The sequence below is a fragment of the Prionailurus viverrinus genome, chromosome A3 (assembly GCF_022837055.1).
Source record: "Prionailurus viverrinus isolate Anna chromosome A3, UM_Priviv_1.0, whole genome shotgun sequence".
NCBI lineage: Eukaryota > Metazoa > Chordata > Mammalia > Carnivora > Felidae > Prionailurus > Prionailurus viverrinus.
Window position 1 is genome coordinate 61,706,120 of NC_062563.1, and position 21,158 is coordinate 61,727,277.

At 47.6% G+C, this 21,158-nt stretch overlaps 1 protein-coding gene across 9 annotated transcripts in view; it reads right to left on the minus strand.

The window, feature by feature from the left end:
• Positions 1-21,158, minus strand: part of INPP4A (inositol polyphosphate-4-phosphatase type I A) — a 137,085-nt gene that overhangs the window by 24,768 nt on the left and 91,159 nt on the right. For 4 of the 9 annotated variants that reach the window (XM_047852211.1, XM_047852214.1, XM_047852212.1 and 1 more), the window contains exons 11-19: positions 18,550-18,680; positions 16,607-16,711; positions 15,970-16,078; positions 13,687-13,704; positions 10,942-11,125; positions 9,465-9,683; positions 8,145-8,400; positions 4,448-4,480; positions 189-361 (exon numbers count right to left, since the gene is read on the minus strand). In XM_047852211.1, the coding sequence (XP_047708167.1) occupies positions 189-361; positions 4,448-4,480; positions 8,145-8,400; positions 9,465-9,683; positions 10,942-11,125; positions 13,687-13,704; positions 15,970-16,078; positions 16,607-16,711; positions 18,550-18,680 (1,228 nt within the window). The remainder of the gene's footprint in view (positions 1-188; positions 362-4,447; positions 4,481-8,144; positions 8,401-9,464; positions 9,684-10,941; positions 11,126-13,686; positions 13,705-15,969; positions 16,079-16,606; positions 16,712-18,549; positions 18,681-21,158) is intronic. The other 5 variants (XM_047852218.1, XM_047852215.1, XM_047852217.1 and 2 more) reach the window with 5 other exon arrangements.

Below are 21,158 nucleotides of genomic sequence, written 5' to 3' on the forward strand. Positions count from 1 at the left end.
ATCGAGTAGGATTCCTCCCTCCAGGTTGAAATCTAGACCTCTCTAGTAAATAACTTTAAGAGCCACAGGCAGGTGGAAGCATTGTCAACCTTGGTTTTTTCAGGGTGAAGCCAGAGAACAAGTTCCTAAGCCTGTGTTTTCTGAGGGTGGAGGTGCCCACGGGCTCCCGTGCCACTCCCGGGGCTTACAGTTTGGCAGAAGACCACATCCCGGCGGTACTGCAGGCTCAGGTACGTGGCTATGGTGGGAGCGCTGTCCTGCATGAGCAGGAAGACCATTGCCTTCTTGGCCTTGTCACTCATCATGGCCACACAGTCTGTGAGGGTGGTCAGCAGGGGGTAAAGGGCCTCACTCCATTCACCTGGGCACGAGAAAGGAGACGTGTGAGGAGGAAAACTTTAAGAATTAGGTTCTATAAGTTTAGCAAGTTGCCTGACCCTAACCCTCATACTGCCCCCCTCCCCCTCCCCACCCCTTCTGCATCTTATATCTCTGCTCGGCCCAAGCTCTGGCCCAGAACTGGCACTAAGTTCTGCCTGGAACCAACCCAGTCTCCAACCTTCTGGCCTGAAGCTTTTCCAGTAAACAAAGAGGGGACCTACTGTGGGACCAATGATGTAGGCCTTGTTTCCCTAACCTACTGTGGGCTGTATACATAAGTGCTCAGGATTATTCCTTTTGAGGAAAATGACGAAAAAGTTTCTGTGAGTCATCTGCAATTCACCACTGTTCCTCCACCCAAGGCGAGAAGGGCACCCAGAAAAGTGACCTGTTATCTTGCTTCTCTTGACCCAGGTATTAAGGCAAAAGCCCCCATCCTTCTAGAGCAAAGGACAACTCCACCCTTGCACAGCCAGTGTGTGGCTGTGGTACATTCTCGCTTTCCACGTCTGGAGGAAAGACCGTTTGTTCCACATGGTTTGCTGTGTTTTCAGCTCTCAGAATATCCCCTGCTTCTGCGCTTTCTTCCCCGCCCCCAAACTCCCTGCCCGCTGCCCTCTATTTCTAGTTTAGTTTTCTCTTAGAGGTATTAGGAAATTGTGACCCTGTACCAAAACAATGTTTTTTTTTAAAAAAAAAATAGAACCTCAGGGTAGAAAAACAGAGTCAAAGGTATTTTGGGCTTTGGCTCTTTTTTTGCCTCCCTATTTAGAAGGCATTTAAAAGAGAAAAGACATGCCCTCATCAGTTCTATTTATAACAGGTCACCAAGCCCAGAAAGAAGTGTTTGACTGTCACCACTGGGTGAGCCCACCACAGCAGAGGCTGCGCAGGCAGGGAGTGGAGCCCAGGCAGCACACGGCACTCAGGATGAGGTGCGAGTGACACCACACCCACAGACGTCACCGCACTGGGGAGAAAGGGTAAGCTCTGTCTTAGACAAACAGAATCCAAAACCCTGAGTGAAGGGAGACGGGCTTCACTCTCTCAAACTGTATGGGTAGCACTTTGTTGAGACACAGATTTAGAGAAATGCCTAAACCTTGCAAAAGGACTTCCCTATACTCAGTGTTCAGCTGAGGCAGATTTTCAAGTACGTGAATCCATTCAAAGTCTGGAAATGATCTAACTGTGTATGCAGGCACACTGTATGTGGACAAGGATTTACATCTGTAATTAAAAAAAAAAAAAAAGCAGGCTTAAATTTAGAAAGTCTATAGCAGGAAAGGTCTTAGCAAAGAACTCATGGTGACAGAGAACACTGGACCGAGAAGTGGAAAACATGTGTCCTGGGCCCCAGCTGCCTCTGAGCAGTGCTGGCCATAGACAAGTCTCTTGACCCCTTGGCCACGTGAGTCCTTTTTAGTAAAATGGAAGAGCTCTGCTGGAGAACATCCAAGTCTCTTTCTTCCTCTGAAAAATCTCAGAGGCCATGTTTTTGTTTCTTTGAAGAACTCTGTTGCATGCATGTAAGTTATATTCAGCAACCATCAAAAAAGACAATGGCAACCAAATTTTAATAGCCAAATAATTGGGGGAAAGGTAGGCAGTCATTAACTAAGAAGTAAATGCTCTTAGAGCAAATGCTGCCGGTTTTACTTTGCTTTTCCATTAACGTGCAGGTACCTATGCAATTAATATGCAAATTATCATCATTTTAATCTGAAAATGATCAGAAAGTACAAGTGGTCTTAGCTGACTAAGCAAATCTTCTCCATGCAATACTTTTTCATTTTACCTGCTTCTCTACTTCTCGTTCAAAAAAATCCTTTTAAGTATGATGCAGTTTTGTTACATTAGGGGGGAAAAGCTCTGAAAAAAATTGGGAATAAAGGAAGAATGGTTAAGAAGCACTGGGATCTTGTCCTGAAGAAAAGATGTGGGTCTGGATGGGAGAGGAGCCTGCCATCTTCCCAGAGGAGGGCTCACACACGCCTGGATGGCTCCAGAATTCAGTAAGCGTGCCAGCCACCATGTACATAAAACCAACCAGTGCTTTGGGGCTCCTGGGTGGTTCAGTCTGTTAAGTGTCTGACTTCGGCTCAGGTCATGATCTCATGGCTCGTGAGTTTGAGCCCCACATCTGACAGCTCAGAGCCTGGAGCCTGCTTGGGATTCTGAGTCTCCCTCTCTCTCTCTGCCCCTCCCCTGCTCACACTCTGTCTCTCAAAAATAATAAATAAATATTTAAAAAAATTTTTAAAAACCTGTCAGTGCTTTACCTGTTTCCTCATTTAATCAACAGAAAGAATATTAATACAGGTAAGGAAACAGGCTCAGAGAGATTAAGTGTCTTCCCAGACACAAAAAGAACTGGCATTTGTATGTGTCTGACTGACCCTAAGCTCCATGTTATTTTTATTGTGTCAGGTTGCTTCTGCCAAATAGAGAATAGAGGTTGAGGGGGAAATAAATTTGGGGGGAATATGAAGAAAAATTATAATTAGAAACTTCCAGACAAAATGGATTTCAGGGACAGTAATGAGACTTCTACCAGGACCTAGCTTAGTAAAGGTATCTGGGATATTACATTTGGCGATGGTGTCATATTCTGCTCCCTTCGTCAAGAAAGACTTGCTATGAAAAAAAAATCAGCCCAACTAAGCATTGTCCTTAGTGATGCAGCTGATTCACTTCTGGGTGGGGAAGGGGGGTAAGCTCCTTGTCTAGTTGACAGTCTGTTAATGCTCACTGACTAGTGGTCAATCCATGGACCATGCTACTTTGGATAACTTTGAAGAGTTTTTTCAAATCCATACCCTGCTTTTGCATTTTTTTCCCCCTCATTAACAGAGGAGGGAAGGAAGTTGGAAAGGAGGGAGGAAGATTGAGAAAGAGTGAGAGAAAAAAATGTGTGTGTTAACCAAGATAAAATATGGCTCTCCAGGAAAAGCCAAAGGAACTCTTGGCAGGGAACCATTTTAGTTCGCTGACATTAACTGTGGACAAGCCACCAGTGCTTCTAGAAATGACACAGCTGATATAAAATTCATGGTGCTATGTGAGCTGAGAGGGTTCACTAAAACTGACAGAAAGTTTGGTAAATTCCCAATCACCAGTTCGCTGTACTCTAGATATAACACAGGTATCCTGCTACCTCACATTTATATCCAGTCAGAAATATGCAATCATCAGACCGATTGGGTAGCTGGTTTTTCGGGTGTAAGCAAAAGCATATTATTTGGGGGTCTCATGCTCACTCTGGGAAACCCACAAGCCACAACTAGGAAACTCAACATGAACTAGAGCAGGGGTCGGCACACTTTTTTCTGTAAAAGGCTAGATAGGAAGTATTTTAGGCTTTGAGGATCATGGGGTCCTTGTCACAACTACTCAATTCTGGCATTGCCCCAAAAGCAGCCATAGACAATACATGAATGAGTGGACATGACTGGTTTCCAATAAAATGTTATTTACCAGAGCAGGCAGTGGACAGGATTCGGCTCAGAGCTGCAGTCTACAGACCCCTGAACTAGAGCCATGCACATTGACTTCTACGTGCAAATGCAGCAAAAAGATTCCGTTTTTAGCACTATCTCCAACTGAAAGCTGCCAGCAATGCCTACTAAGAATTCTAAGCTGCATCCAGACTCGGGAGAGAGGATGCTGTGTGATTATGAATACTGCAACACTTGGATGGCTACACCCTCTCCATGTAATGCTCACATGCTTCACAAGTTCAGGTGAAATCATAGGAAGTACCATTTACAAATATGTACTGTTCTGAATCAGGAAGCCCAATGCCCTCACGGATGTTAATCATCTGGAAAGGTTACATGATGGGAAAGTGAAAAAACTGCATGTGGTTGCCTGCTTCAGGCCACAGTCCCCAGCCCAACTGGTCCCTCACCAAACCTAAGAAAAGTTGCTACATGTCTCAAATGAACAAACTCCTAAAATATTTTCCTAACTCTGGAAGCACAGGGGAATCTTGGATAATTCAGCTACAAACACTACCTGAGGATTATAAAGACATCTGCAGAAGCCTTGAACGGAAACCACGTACCTGGGCTGGACTCGTCAGGAGGGGGGCTGCAATCTGCACAGAAATGGAGGGCGACATGGATGATTAAGGAGCAGCACAAAGTTCAAACACGAACAACTCAACGCTTACAGCAACTGCATCAAGCAGCCGGCAGTAAGGAGGTTCAACTGAACACAGAAGAGGTCGGAGGCCTGCCTGCCTCTTCCCTCAAGAAGTCCCACGCAGGCGCGGGGCTGCTCCAACGCAGCCGAGCCCTCCTGGTGGTAAACACTGACCGACTCTGTGATTCGTTCATTCATGTTGCTAAGACTTCAACATAAAATGCTCTTCAGGACGAGCAAACTAACATATTACAATGTGATAAAGTGCCCACACTGATCACATTGTATGTGACGGAGCCCATGTTGGCTCACGGCATCTGGAAGCACACTTGTAGTGAGAGAGACTGACCAGCAAATTGATCATCCCCAATTCAGAGCCCACTGCCCTGACTCTCGAGTGGAACCTGGGCTGCAGACTGACCGCTGAGACCCCAAGGTGAGGATCCAGCGATGAAACCAATATACCAACCAATGTCTATGCCAATCTTTAAAATTTAAACCAAATTTAAAACGTCTATGATTTGGGGAAAGACTAGAATTATAATGTCCCTCCAGGTGGCTCAAGGAATGCCAATTTTAATTCAATTTCACCTACACTGAATCGCATTTCAGCAAGTGAGGTACTCATTTCAATATTACATTTCCCCTAAAGACTCTAAAATTCCTTGGTTAACTGGGCGTGCCACTGGAAAAAAACAAGTCTGAAAAGGGTCATTTATTTTATGTCTTCAGGTGGGTGGTTTCAGAGCCCCACGAATAGCTGGAACCAGCTTTATGGAGACTTTATAGTCTGGATTGTCCAGAGGTAGGAGTGCCAAGGGATCCTTCCTCTCTAGTCACCTTTGGCAGTGATTTCTTCAACTGGCAAAGGGAATAGAAACAGAGAAAAATTAAAGGCTCCTGTGACTTAAAGATTTCAGCCTCTTCATTAGAGCCCAGATATCCTGAGACCACCTATCTAACAAAGACAGAAACCCACAGCAGTGTGCAGGAATGCAGAACAGTCATTCTTGTTTAAACTTCTGTCCAGCTAATCAGAATTACTCCAGGCCTTGAAAAAAAATACAGATTTCTGCCTCCCATAACCCTTCCTCCAAGATTCTGGGTCTGAGTGAGCAGGAAGGTCCAGGAGCCTGTTTTATGATCTTCTGTGGTGATCCCAAACGACTGGGTTGTGACCATTCCCCAAAAAAGGGCACCAGGGGTTAAACCTGGCTGGGTAAATTCGATCTTTCAATCAAAGCAGGGAGTGTGTGTGTGTGTGTGTGTATGTGTGTGTGTGTGTGTGTGTGTATGTGTGTTGGGGGAGGGGTCTCCTCTGGTACTCTTGTACCAGTGACTGGTAACTTAGGCCATGGAGTCCCCTGAGATTTGATTAACACATAATCTCAAGGGCATACAAACCTGAGACCCCGAGACCCTGGTCCGGGGTGTGAATGGCTCTTCAGCAATGAGGAGAGGATGAGAATGTGTGCAGAGCAGATAATGGAAGCCACCAAACGGGGAGGCTGCGGGTGGTGGTTCAGAAGAGCATGGGGCACTTGTGCGGAAAGCGGGAGAAGGAAAGAGGCTCACGGAGCCTCTGTGGTTCCAGCTGGCAGGGACTTGTCAGTGGGTCCCGCAGTGATCCGTGTGTGCCAGGCATGGCTCTGATGAGTTCTGCAGGACAGCAAGCTAGAAGGCAGGGCAACTCCTTAGTAGAATATGAAAACCAAAGACCTAGGACAGGGTACAGAGCTAGAATGAAAAGTGATGATGCCTTTCAAAGACGTATTCATATATAATAAGCTGGTGTGAACACAACCTGCTCATTAGGCCAAAACCACTACCCCAGGAGGTTGCAATGATCTAAAAAGTCATGGCAGAGCTAAGGTCTGGCCCTTGAGGATAAGAGACGGAATAAAATAAACAGTTTGCAGGCTCATTCTTTCTGAACCTCCTGATCACGCCCAGGTCTGAACAGCTTCCTAGGAATGTTCGAGATTTTTAAATTAAGGATCATCCACAGTTAATTTAGTGGCAAACGGTTTCATATGTTTCTTTGAGTACTGATCAGCAAAGTTAGCCTCTCTCAAAAGTATGCTTCATATTCCCATGATCACAACAGAGCTGATCTGCATGGCAAATACAAGTCATGCCCTAAATACCATAAATAAATGCTCATTTAAATAACTTTAAAACTGCATTTAAATATGTCTACATTTGACCAATACTGTATGTGCCTAGAAAGAAAGTGACATTTAAGTTATGGCTATGACAGAATATCTGATTAAATAAACTATCTCTGGCATTTTTTTAAAAATCCAATAAATTACTCTTTTTATATCTGCAGGAAAACTTGAAAATTACAAGCAAGACTATATTGAAGAGAAATGAGCAATGAGCTTTCCAATTTTTTTTTTTTTAAGTACAAGTTACATTTAAAAAAATGAGAAGACAGACAGGACAAAAGAGCTCCATGAAACCAATCACAGGTTTGGGGAACTGAAACTATAGCCCTTCACAGATGGAAGGGGTGGAGGATGTGAACACTGTTGAATCAGAGGCTCAAGTGAAATCGCGCCCTGGAAACAGACTGCAGGCAGATTGCGAAGGTGAAGGGCATCTTACAAATGAAGGATTTACCAAGAGGCTCTGATAAAGGAGCATGGTTCTGCCTAGAATGAAAGTTGTGCAATTTAGAAATTAAAAGTCCTCACTGTATGAAGCCTAACCCTGGCACACCCTACTAACTACAGTTAGTAGGTCCTACTAACTACTAACTACGAACTACAGTTTAACACTCCCAAAGGTCTGCAGCCAGCTCTCAGCTGCCTGGCACATAACCCCACCCCCATCAGCTCTTACAGGAAAAGGTGGCAAGAACAGGTCCCTGAGTGGCAAGGATGTGCCTGTTTAGAAAGCATGCAGCCCCTGGCTTTAGGGCTATATGCAGGACAGAGTGGCTGATTATGCTCCGGGTCTCCACAGGCAGAAGACGGTTTCTGAAGCATGTTGCTTCATGCCAACATCCTACGATCTACTGAGGGCACTGCCTCGGAGGTGGTGCTGGACAGAGGAACCTAAACTCAGCTCCAAGAACAGGTGCCGCCACCTGACTGAGTTACCAACAATTCCCAAGGCGGCATGCCCTGCTGGAGAAGAGCATGCCCAGCCAAAGACAACCAGCCTTTAGACAAGTGTGCTGAGCCTGCTAACAGCTCTCATCCAGCTGTGTCCCTGCATGATTCACCTTTTCCTTGATTCTATCAATTCCCAATTCAATAAACAATCTTATCAGAAAAGCATCTGCATTTCTGCCTCCTTCAGGTTCTCAGATTGGTTTGCAAACCAGCAAAGCCCAGGAGCACCCCCTCACTGATGTGGCAATGAGACCCAAGAGGGCCTTCTGATTCTGCCTTAGCCAGATATGCAGATTCACACGTGGGCTCCAGGGGCGTGGACTACAGGAGCCTCTGCCCTCACTGCCCACTGCTCCACACAGTGACCTCTGGCTCTGCCTGACAGCCCTCCCTGCAGTCTGTGTGGGGGAAGAGGTCATGGAGTCAGACAGACAGACAGACATATGCAGCGTGAGGTGGAGGCAGCGTGAATGGGAAGCGTGGATGCATACGCACGTGTGGTCAGGCGAGGATGGCATGCAGCAGAGGAGATGGTGGAGGGGCATGGCGAGGAGGGGACATCATAGAAGGGGTCTTCCGGTTTGATCCAGTAGGCGTGGCTGTGCCGGTTACCTTTCTTGCTGGTACAGCTGCCTGCGCAAGGGAAGACATCCTCACAGCCCTCTCCATGCAGGCGCTCCTTCTGCAGCAGCTTGTCCACCCGCTGAATGATGCACTCCAGGCTCTTGTCTACGTTCAGCCACACTTTCTCCTTCCAAACCAAAAGGGCCCATTTGGGTCAGCTCTCCCAGTGAGAAAAACAGAACAGAGCACAATCTACCCACCCCCACCCCTGGTGCCCCCACACACTGATTCCTCTGCCCTGGGCCACTAGGATCATTAAAATACCACGAATTTAGAACATCAAGATTAATTCAAAGTTCTCCATTACCAATGCATTTGCTTTTCAAAACACAAATGCACTGCGCTCATTGTTTTTAAAGCTGGGGACATGTTTGCTAATAACTGTCATGGAGGCCAGCTAGGACTTCCCAGTGCCTTCCAGAGCTGGCAGAAAGGGCACAAGGCCCAGGGAGCCAGTGCGTCCGCTCCTCTTTCCACCACACACCTCCTACAACCATCAAACACACGAGACTGAGGGAAGGTAATGGAAACTGCTGATCACTTCATACGGGGGAAGTGGGAAAGCAGTGAGGCAGGGCTAGGAGTGGTTTGCAGAAACCCATGCAGAATACAGGACGCCAGGGCAGGGCTGGAGGAGCACTTTGCTGCTGACTAGTAACTCAGTGCCTCGCAGAACACTGCCTCCAAGCAATAGTCCCAACAAAAGGCAAAAACGACCTGTGTGATGTGTTGCTCCCACAGGAAAGACAGATGCTGCTCTCAGGGCCACTCCGTCAGGAAGCAGAATGCTCTGCATGCAATGTCCGGGTGCATCTCCAGACTCCTCACTATCCCCCCAAATACAAACGGCCCTAGGAGGGCTGGCTGCAAGCAGAGCTTTGAGGAAGCAGGAGGCCTGGTGAGGGGAGAGGCCTCCAGCAGGGCAAGGGCTCCACAGAGAACACTGCCCCCTTTACAACCAGGTCTGACACCAGTCGGGCCTGCAGCAGCCCTGCCCCTCAGATGGACACAAGGTGTGAAAATGCCATCTCCTTCGGTAAATCAGGCAGCCCTCCAGAAAAGAGGTGTGGAGCACGTCTACGAAGCAGCTGACATGTTAGGCACTTCCGGGTGGGGAGGCGCAGGCAAGAGGCTCTGAGTTCTTCAACCCAAGCTCAGTAGCAGGATAAGGGCCACGAGCAGCAGACTCACCCACTCCTCCTCATGCCAGTCCACTTGCAGAGAAGACCGGCTATTCCTCCCCGTCCACCTGGCCATGAGGGTGTCCTGGTCGTTCCTAAGCATCACCTGCTCCTCCTCACTCGACGTGGGGGAGGCCTTGGAGGCAATGTAGTCGGGTCGCGCGGCGTTCAGCCCGTGGATGGAGTTGGCCAGCAGCTTGCAGTCGCACACGGTGACCAGCTGCCGGGTCTGCAGCACACACAAACCAAAGCTGCTGAGCCCCCAGGTGAGGGGCTGCAAGGCTGGTCCTCTCTAAGGGCTCAGAACTGTCCTGAGACCCAGCTGCGTACCCTTCTCCATAGCGCAAGAGCCCTCAGGACGGCTGAGTTTAAAGGCTGCCACGTGAGCAGTTTAAAGGTTCCCACAAGAAGTCTGGAGGACACAGAGAGAATGGACGGAGGTCGAGGAACCTCTGACTTTCTTCGATCCCTGCCTGCCTCTGAGCCTGACAGGACTCCAGGAAGGGCCTGAAGAGAGCCCCGGTTCCTTGTCTTCACCGACTCCCTGAGCTGTCCACTCTAGTTATAGGGGACAGGCCTGACATCGGTTCGATGACTGAAGTCTTATCTTTTCTGCATCTAATCCTTGAAGCCCTGGGCTCTGAGCAGTGGGGCTCTCAGCACAGCACTGTGGTTCTGGGGAATTCTGTATGCAGGAGTTAGTTCTGTGGCTCATAATTTTCCTTCTGATAACATCATCTTTCTCTTCTAAGTGGATCTAATTCCCAGCTCTCAATCTTTTTGCTAAGTGAACACATGTGAAGGATATAGCACATTCTGATCAGGAACAGCATCTCACCCCACCAAAGTGGGTGTGAGTGGGGAAGTGTGATCAGAATCTGTGTGTGCGTGCGTGCGTGTGTGTGTGTGTGTGTGTGTGTTGAGAGACTGAGTAATTTGAAAAAGCATCATCCATCAAGATGATCTGGTGTATCTAATCCCCCAGTTTAAACCAATATTTATATATTTTTAATCAGGATCAAATTTTGGTTAATTAGAAAACAGCTTACTGTTTATATTTAGGCCAATGAAGTTGTATTTTCCTTATTGCATGTTTGTGTAATAATTCAGCTTTTTTCAAATTCCAAGTCAATAAAAATGTGGCAAAAAACATACTGAGTAGGCAGTTGCTAAGAAAGCTGTGGAACTATGCCAGATTCAACAATGAACCCCATGGATTTGAGGGGAGACATATCTGCATGAAGTAGCAGCTGGAAGTCACATGCTCTGGGATCTGTCCTTGGCCTGCCCCAACCAGTCCTGTGGCCACAGGCAAATCACCTAACCTCCCAGGGCCTTTGGGGGAACCAAACCTGAAACTAGATCTTCAAGGTCATCCCAATGTCACCCTTTCTGTGGACACCTCCAAGCACACATGGGGTGTCCCAAGTGTTTCTAGAAACCCAAGGGAGCCCCCATCCCACATGCAGCAGGGTAGTCCCTCCTACCTTGTCTGCTAGAATGGCGAGGGTTCTTTCAAGACCTGTGGCAGACCTGTCCTTGGCTGCCCTGGAGAGCCGCTCTGCATAATAACTCACTTGGGTTTTCAGGGTATTGATCTGGGCAATGATCTCCTTGGCTCTGATGATGTCCTGTGGTATGTAGATTATGGACTGGCAGCTGGATGGTGTACTGTAAAGGATAAAAACAGATTCTAAGGGCTTTCCTCAAATGTATGAAGATGGCAGCAGCATCCCAACCCTAGCCCACAACCAACACAAAGTTAAGTGTTCTGATTCTCAGGGATGTTCTCCTAGGCTAGTCTACCTGTTGACAGGCAAAAGCACATCTCAAGAGATTTCTTCTGTCCATATGGTAGAAGCCTTAAAATATTAAAACAATGAAGTCTTTTATCTCCATTTGTACATGTCTATATTCTTATGTAAGTGTGCACACAGATACTGAGCCCAGTAATTACCCAAATACTAATAATCTTTCACCTAAGAACCTCACCTGTCAAGTTCTCAGCAGTACAGAAATGGAGACACGGGATCTGCTAATCCCAGAGGGGTCAGTTTACCACAGTGAAGGGAGATTGCCATGGGTGCTGGACTTTCCACAAGAAACCTATTTCTCCATTTGGCCAATCTTCAAACTTTCTGTGCACACCCACATAGTTCTCCTCCCTCACACCTCTGACCACAGCAAACTGGACTTCCTTCTCCAGTGCTTCTCTACTTGGAAAAACAATGTCCCATCGGATGAAGAGGAGGTACAGAACGTGCCAGGCCAGAGGCCAGGCCTGGGCACCTCAACAGCTTTGAAAACCTGGCTCTTCCTCCTTCCCTGCCTTCTCACCATCAAGCGGTGTGTGATCTTAGGATCGATGTCAAGGCTACAGCCCAGCCCCTGCGCAGCACAGACATGGGCCTCCGGAGAACTGACTCTACATCCTGGCTGTGTGGAGCCTGGCTAACGTGTCTGGCCATTCTAGTATATGTGCTGCCAAAGTGAGCACCATGTTTGGCCATTCAAGATGGAGGTGATAGATGGCAAGTCTCTCAGTGAAGATCCGAAACCATCTTAATATTACACATTTATTTTTCAGACCATCTGAGAAAGCCAAAGAAAGCAGAGAGTGGTAAAGCACCGATGAGGAGGTCTCTTGCAATCTGAAGTTGTGAGCTCTAGTCCCCATCCTTATCAGCCCTGACTGGTTCCCTCAAAGGGCTGTCCTTTGGGTTTTGGGGAAGAGAGTGAAGGTGCAGGAGCACAACCTCCATAGTTCCCCCTGGAGATGAGAGCTGGAGATCCTCCTCTGCCAGGCCCTTTCCAGGGTAACCCGAAGGCAGGTCACCAAGAAACTTCCCTTGACAGACTATGGTGTAAACATGCAAAACCCAAAAACCAAAGCACCCCAGAAAGAAACAACACCCCAAGCCCACACACCACAGTAAAACACAATGGATTTGCCAGAAGCCCATGCAGCAGACCGCAACCAAGCCCACGTGATCTGAGAAGTCATTTCACAGCACGATGTGCACATGACTACTTTCCAATCTGCAATCACTCTTCCAAATGAATAGCTGCCATTTCAGACAATTTAGTCTTAAAAATACAATCTCAAATAGAATTTTTAAAAATCTGTTTTTCCCTGGCCCCAATATTTCGAGCACACATGCAATGTGTGCTTCATGTAGATACACACGTGTGTATGTAGATGGTCGTGTACACTTCAACCAATACATACCATCCCCCCAAGTCAGAAGGAAAGCACCACCCCCTACTCACCTTGTGTTCTCACAGGCCACGTTCTAATAACAGTAATCCAGGACTTACACACAGGAAGCATATGGCAGGGGTGTGGAAGAGTAAATTTCAAAGAGCTGCCGCTCAGTGATGATCGTGAATATACAGTCACCTAGTCCTAAAAGTGGGGAAAGCTGCAGAGGCCTCAGTGTGGGTGGGAGGTTCCTCAGCACCTGCTGTCCCCACCAGAGCCCTGACATCTCAGGCAGGGCCCAGCCATGGCCCCTGAGCCTCACCAGCTCTGAGATGGCAGCAGCTCCAAAGGGCTGCAGGGGCTTCTGGGGCCTGTCACCAAGTGAAGGGCACTGCACAGGCCTGGCTATAGCCTGAGCCAGCATGTCGGGCGTGACCACGGAGGGCCTGGGGGAGCGGTGGAGACCCCAGGCAGCAGACAGTGATTTCCGGCTGCCATCTAATTCTTTGGTAGAAAAAGTCACTTGGTTATATTAACTCTTGGTTTGCCCTCAGGGGGAAAATTAACCCAAGGAACACTGTTTTAAAAATCTGCATAAATTATTATTATGAAAATGTAAGCTGGCTTCATTCCCGAAAGAGGCGATGGGAAAGGGAAACCTGAAGCCCTAAGACTCTTGTAAAAGAAGCCAGAAAGGGATTCCCAGCCACACCAATGGGTTGACTTGAAATTCCAGCACCCAGGACTTGCCTGGCCTGGGAGGAACAGGACTGGTTCTTCTCTCGGAGCGAAGCGCACACAGCAACGAACCGCTGCCAGATTTTAAAGGTAAAATGGTGGACTGGAGACAGGCTATTCATTATCAAAGAACATTGCAGTTGGAAGGGAGAATTCTGTCTACGAGGCTCTAACTAGGGGCCCCCGGCGGCACCGAGGGGTGAAGCACCTCACAGAGGAGGGGACAGCACAGGCTTTCTCTACATGAGAGCAAGACCCAAACAGACACTCTCTCCACAGACAGAAAACTCACCAACACTCCTCAAAACTGCTAAAGAAAAGAACCAAAATGAAATATTAGGAGTTAGCAAACACTAAATGCAAAACAAAAAATTAAAAAGCCAAGTTATCTTTTGTCAAAATTCTTCAAGTTAGGTGTCGAGGCCCCCACTGCAGGGACAATAAAACTCATGAGCCCAATGTGCTTAGTCATCAGAGCAACATCAGTGCCATTGCACAAGCCCCAGGGAGACATTTCACCTGTGGGCAAGTTATGTCTGCATTTAAAGGAAAGTTCAAATAATGAAAATCATTTCTGCAAGCAGTTTTATAATGGGAATAGGAAATTAAATGAAAATTTACATTATTTATGTGAAAAATACTCCAGAGGCATTTTGAAAATAAGTTCTAAAGTTAACATACAGAGTAATCAGGTATTAACATCCTGACCTTTCTGGGACAGGGACAGCCAGTGGTGAGCCCTCCTGATGGGCTTTCCCCCCTAGGGCCTGTAGCATCCTCAAATCTCCTACTCTAACCCCCCCACAGCCACATGCAATGGAGTGACAGACACGCAATTTCTTGGCTGGCTGTGCAGAGCTGTGGTGGGCCCAGGAAGCTTCCTCTTCATCCTAATTCCCAGAGAACCCTGGAGTCAGTGACTCTTCAGGCGGGTCTGGTTACATGGCTTGTCTGGGCAAGGAAGAGCCCTTGTGGAATCAATCAAGGTCAAGCAGACTGTCTGGGGGCTTCCCAAGAATGTTGCCTTGCCCTTAAGGCTGAAATTCCTCTTCCTAACCCCTGGCCCTTTCTTGTTCTTCCTGCATCTGGCTCCGGGGCTCCCTTGGTTTTGGGGTAACCTGTGCACACATCCCAGTGATGATTTCTCATGGTGTGCTCTCTTCCACCTGCCTGCTTATCCTCCAGCCTCACCCCATGGGTAGAGAAACTCCTACCTGCATCCCTGATCCCACTGACCGGCTACTGCACCTGACCTTTCACCCCCTCCTTGACCCAGTCTGCGGTCAGTTTTCTCAATCTGTGCCCTGACTCCTGGCCACGGAAGCACAGAGCCCCCGACTTCCCCAGCAGGTGCTAATGCTCTCCACCTGGAAGCCTTGTTGATTCTCTTGATGCCCCTGGGCCTTTGCTTCACCTTCCTTCCAGCTGTTCCATTCTCCATTGATAAGTCTGACACTTTCAACTCCACATTCTCCAGAGGCTGATCCACGGTATCTGCAGCTTGCTCCTTCATTCCTCAAAGATCTCTCTGCATCTCACTTTCTTCTCTAGTCCCTTCTATGACTACGTGCCTGGTCTGGCCTTTGCATCTCCAGATGCATTCACTTTCATCTTCCCTATCAGCCTGAACACATGATCAAGTAATAACCCTTCTCCCCAAGGGGACACCTTTGTGCTACTTCCTTTACTTCATGGTCCCTGGATCTTACAGGATCATTTACACTCTTGCCCCTACCTCTTACACTCGCATCCCTCACCTACATAAATCCTGATGGGTGACATTCTGGAAGAGTACCAACACTTCCCACATATCCAACACAACAGCTGGGATTTATGGCTGTCTCCACGTCACCCATGCTCCAGGCATGGCACTGCTTGCTCCAAATGGTGGAGTTGACTTGTCTGCTCCCAGGCAAGGCAGGGAGCTCCTCAGGGCCAGGGCTACATCTGTCAGCCCCACAACCCTGGTCACCAGCGTGTGGCCCCGCACTGCACAGGCCGCCAACGAGGCCAGCCCTCACCCTCAGCTCCTCTCCTCAAAACACCATGCCTCAGCCACGCCTCACTGCATCCTCCACAACACCCTCCCCCACCTGCCTACCTGGCAATTTCCTGCTTGGACTGCAGCTGTGTGCAGCTCCCACCCCCACCCCCTCTAGCCTTCTTAAAATGGGGAATGTTTACCACTGCAGTCCTTTTAGGAAAGGAAACGATCTCTTGCAGGCTTCACACTTTGTGGCAGTCGACACACACCACACACCTGGTGTGACTGACTAGGGGCTTTAAGGGACGGCTGAGCCAGCGGACAGCCCACAAAGGGTAGCCACCTTCCAGGGGGATTTCAATTTGCTGTTCACTTGCGGGGTCAGGACCACTAATCAGGTGCCCTCATCACCACCCAGCTCAGCCACACACACAGAGTAGCACAGGGGCAACGAGGCAGCTCCTCCCGCCACACAAAAGCACAGTGGATGGCTGGATTTTTGCAGCCATATTTTGATTCTTTTTTTTTTTTTTTAGCCTAGGAAGCACCAGACAGCCATACAAGGACCACAGACACCCTCCATATACTTACTGCTTCTTGGTCTCTTCAAATTTGTGCAGCTTTTTGCGGAGACCTCCTGACTTAAAACCTTGGCAGTGTGCTGCTGGCGCTCCGATGGTGACGATGTCATAGTTCTGATCTGAATGACAGAAAGCTCTCCTCCATTACTCTGGGCTCAGGCCTGTGGACAAGCCAGCTACAGGGATATGCACGCAACTCTGGGACCCTGCCCCTCCGGCCCATTTCCAAGCAGCCTGTTCCCTCAGTCCCATAGCTTGGATTGTCTGTGGGGCCCCTAGAGCCCAGCACCATCATCTCAGCAGAGGTTCCTTCATGTCTTGAGATGGGGCCATAAAGGGCCGGAGGCAGCCACCAGCAACACTCACCTTGTAACCCTCCTTGGGAAGGGTAACTGACAGGCGACTTTCTGCCACAGAAACACAAAGGGAAGCTGGAAGGAGGACAGACGAGGGGGCAGGAACAAAAGGAGCGAAAAGACGAGGGCACAAAGACCTTACAAAGGTCCTGTAACATGTCTCTTATTTCATTTGCCAGGCAGAAGAACATACAGGGAAGGCTGGACATATGCAGGGCAACTCAGGGGCCAGGTGCACAGGGAGAAAGGAAGTGAAGTGTGATTCAGCGAGAGGAACAGAAAAATAGTTACCTGACCCCCCATCGTCTTGAACTCTCATCCTCTGTATGTGCAAGTTTGTAGGAACAAATTCTAACTTTTTATCTGCTTTCAAACTGCTTGCTTTAAACGAGGGACCTAAAGAAACGGAATATGAGAAAACAAGGACCATTGACATGTATCTTGCACTCAGGAATGGCAAGTAGAAGAGAGATATTCTGAGGAAGTCGCTACGAGTAAGCATGAACACGCTGGCAGTGGCCTAGGAAATTCTGAATTACCCATGAGCACATTTCATTTCCAGATGGCGGGTGGGTGAAACACTGGAGGGAGGGAGGCTCGCTGGCCAGAAGACTGGCTCCAGGCACTCAGGTGGAGAGCAGAGCCGGGCAGAAGCAGCTTCAGAGGCTACGGTTACTGGTGCCCTGCCTTCCCATGACTCAGCTCTCAACTGAAAGGTCCGCCACAAAGACTGATTTTGTGCAACACGATGTTAGCACTGCTATAAAAAGCAAATGGGTCCATGCTAGGGACTGCCTGTTCCAACTTTAGAGACTGCCATCATGCAAGAGCTGAGAAATTGGTTCGACTAGAGCAACACATCTCAATTCTGCAACAGGGTGAAAAGGTCTGCTCATCACCTCAGATCTATCAAGATGAACAGATGCCGCACAGCATGGATAGCGACCCTCTGAAACACAAACCTAAATGTGTTCCCTTGTTTACACAAAGGGTGGCGGGGGGGAGGGGAGCAGTTAAGGAGGATGATGTTTTGTAACTATCATCTACGATCTTGTTTCTCTGATCAGAATCCAACACTAATTAAAAACTACATGCCTAGAAAAGAAAGGGATTATAAATTAACCGACAATCAGAAGAACAGAAGAAATAGACCTTTTCTCTAGTGATAAAAGGTGAATTTTGCCAGGATACAAAATGCAGACCAGCCGATGTCTGCTTTGCATTTTGCTCTAGGAGACTGTCCTCCAGGACCTGATACTCACAGTGGCCCAGAAATCAGCAGTAGTGGCATCCTGAGACCCTGTTAGAAATGCAGAATCCTAGATCTGCACTGCAGCAAGATCTAGGATGCACACTGACATTTGAGATTCTCTGCTCTGGAAACTCAAGCTCATGTGGGTTTCCTGCTTTCTCAGGTAACAGGTACCTGGCATGGGTAGGTGCCTAAGTTCCTTCAGTCATATGCTGCCAATATACTTAGACCTGCCCTTCAGATTCAAACCAAACCCGGGACACCATCATCTTGTCCTCATGCCTGTATCTGGCTTCTTCTCAGCCAAGTTCATGGACAAGTTCCTATGCTCTATGTCAAAACCACAGCAAAGACTCGAGATCTTCTTTTAACCCCAAAATTCCCTTATGTAATGGGGGAGAAGGAAAGAATGTGAAGATAGAGAATAAAGAAAAACCAAAAAATTCATTCTGTTTTTGAATAAAAAGGGAATTAGTTAAGAATAGTCTTCTAAATCTACCCTTAAGAGTGTTTTGAAAATCAAATAGCATCTTTCAAGAAGAAAGGTTCCTGTACTTCACTCTTTTTTGAGTCTTAAAATGGAGAGCTCCACTTAGACAATTCAGACGTTCAATGCAAGGACTGTTAAATATTTAAACTGGGAAGTCTAGGAAACCACTCTGTCTGAAAGTAAATGGTTTATGTCTTTTGGGCATTTCCCTTGGGCATTTTAGACAAAGATGAAAAAATACCTTGAACCAACAGCCTGTGATTTCATCTCTCTTAAATTTCATCCTACGTTAGTTGGCAGATGACACCAGAGAAGGAATTTTCAATGCATTTCACATACTTGTCTTAATTAAGATCTGAGAAATCCATATTCTAAGGAGTTCACACCTACATGAGAATCTATTTTTAAAAACCCATTAGGAGTGTCTGTCAGTGACAGTACTGGAGCCAGGTTCTGGTTTGCTAGCTGGGAAAGGGGAGACCCAGCACCCACCTTTGTACTGATGGAGGTCAGTGAGGTTCTCCTGGTACGTGAGGATAATGGTCTGGTACTGAGTGACAATCTGGCGCCGGAGGCTCTCCCAGCAAGGGGACAGATCCCCCAACTCCTCCAGTTCACACACTCTGCAAGACACACATACATCAGGCCATGCAGCCGGCTCACTTCTCTGGGAGGTGCACAGGAGTCCTAACCAAGCAGGAGAACAAAATGGACATGGACATATCGCCGATGCCAGGGAAGGCCTCGCACAATGGCTACACCACAGGTCTACAGAGCAAGCAGTGGGGCAGCATGACAGAGCGCTCTAAGAGGAATGGCCGTGTGAAGGGCAGGCCACTCACCATGTGGAAAAACACCCAGAGAAGCTTTTCACAGAAACTCTGTCAAATGTCCGGGGAAAACCAAGTGGAGGAGAGGGGCTTTAGGGGAGCGGTTCCTTGCTGGTACCCACATAGGCCATGCAGGTGAAGGCCTGGATTGCAGCCCATGTGAGTCTGGGCAGCACAGAAGGACGTGGGACCGTCCTGGAAGACGAGAGGAGTGGAGGCCTGTAAGCGATTGCATGAGGCCATCTCACTCACCTGTCTCCCCCAGGAGCTGCTGAGACAGCTTCTCACTACCCCCACGTTCTGGGGAGGCCTGGGCCTTCCTGCCCCGCCCCTAAGAACATTGCAGCGAAACATAAAGCTGCCGAGCAGCAGTCTACAGCTGGACGGCACCAGGTGGCCGTGCTCTGCCGCACTTACCCAGCCCCCTCTATTTCAGTGCCGTCCCTCAGGGTAAGGGGCCAGGGCCACGGGGAGCTAGCAACTTTGGCTGTGCCTCCTTTGGCTGTCTATGGGAGTAATGAGTTGTTTAAATCTAAAAGTTACATGAGGGCAGGAAAGGGAGAAGAGGAGAAGAAAAAAGAGGATCTGTCACCTCCAGAAAAATTAAAAACTGTATAAAAACTGAAATATAAATGTCTTAGCTCAGCAGTAAAATAACAGCTACATAATCAGAATAATGAAAACACAAGATGGATTTAAAAAAAAAAAAAAAGGATAACCATATTAGGAAGCTGGGTAATGGGAAACTACAAAAGACCTAAAATCTTTATCACAGGGAATGAGTAGCTAATCCCTGAAACTGGTTAGTTAAGAGAATACTATATTTAGAAACATAGTGGTAAACAATGGCTAAAAGTGGATGTTTCTGGGAAGTAGATCAGAGAGGAGAAGGCCTCAAGACTTATGTTGTTGGCACTATTATGCTGTTTTGGCACTATTTGTTTTTTCATACTATGCATGTTTTCCTTTGGGGGGGATTAAAAAAAGCTAATTCTGTGTAATCTACTAAATTCTCTGAAGGTAAATAGAGAGTTGTACCATTTTATTATTATTAAATTAGCAACATCAAAGTAAAAGAACACCAACGTGGGCAAGGCTGTGGTGAGGCCTCCGTCCTTGCTCACTGCTGGCCAGCTCGCCCACCAGCTGTGGGTCTGCTCACGAGCACATGAGCCCCGTCTGCCGCAGCTGCTGCTGGGCTCTCTCTGGTGTCTCTACCCATACGTCACGTGGCTCCTTCTTAGGCTCCGGGTGTCAGCTTAACGTCACGGCTCACAGAGGCTTGCCCAGACCACCCTCCTTCTCACCACCCCTTCTGATTTCTGTACGCAGCTCGTGCAGCCGGGGCTCTGTGCACGGCCCCTACTTCTCCGGAGGGTCTGTCTCTCACGGTCTGTCTCGCTCCTCAAGAAGCCTCCCACACCAGGCACACCACCAGCCACGTGTGTAAAACGCAACAATGCCCTCAAAACCAAAATGCCTTTGAAATGAATAAATGCTTTCAAGTTATAGTCTGAGGGGCGCCTGGGTGGCTCAGTCGGTTAAGCATCCAACTTTCAGCTCAGGTCATAATCTCATGGTTCGTGAGTTCAAGCCACACATGGGACTGTCTGCTGTCAATGCAGGGCCCACTTTGGAGCCTCTGTTCACTAGCTCCCCCCCCCCCCAAAAAAAAATAAACATTAAAAAACAATATATATATATATGTATATATATGTGTGTGTGTGTATATATATATCTTATATACATCTTGTGTGTGTGTATACACACACACACACACACACACACACACACACACAAGATATAGTCTGAATAATGGGAATTTGTGCCGTAGTTAAAAATTATAGCACAAAAACCGAAGATCTATGCAAAAGCAGATGGGAGCTAGGAAAAACTGAACAAATATGGAAAAGGTGAAAGGAAAAATGTTAAAATTAAAATAACTGTAAAATAGTACATGTAGAGAGATAAAGCAGCTTATTGCATTATTCTTGTCATTTTCCTCTGAGGTTGATTTCTTTTTCAAGATAAAAAAATTTTTAAAAATAGCTGTATTAAAACAGTGAGATTCTGACTGCATTGTTTCCTTTCATGCTCTGTCATATTGTGTTCACAATTAACATCATTTTATGATGAGCAGAAATGACATCTGAGGAAGACAGGAGACACAATCTGTGGTGCTGAATCACCTCTCTGGCTTCTCCCTGTCTTGGGACCATTGGAATATGCCCTGGGCTGAGATATACGGAGGAGCAGAGGGCCCCAGTGGGC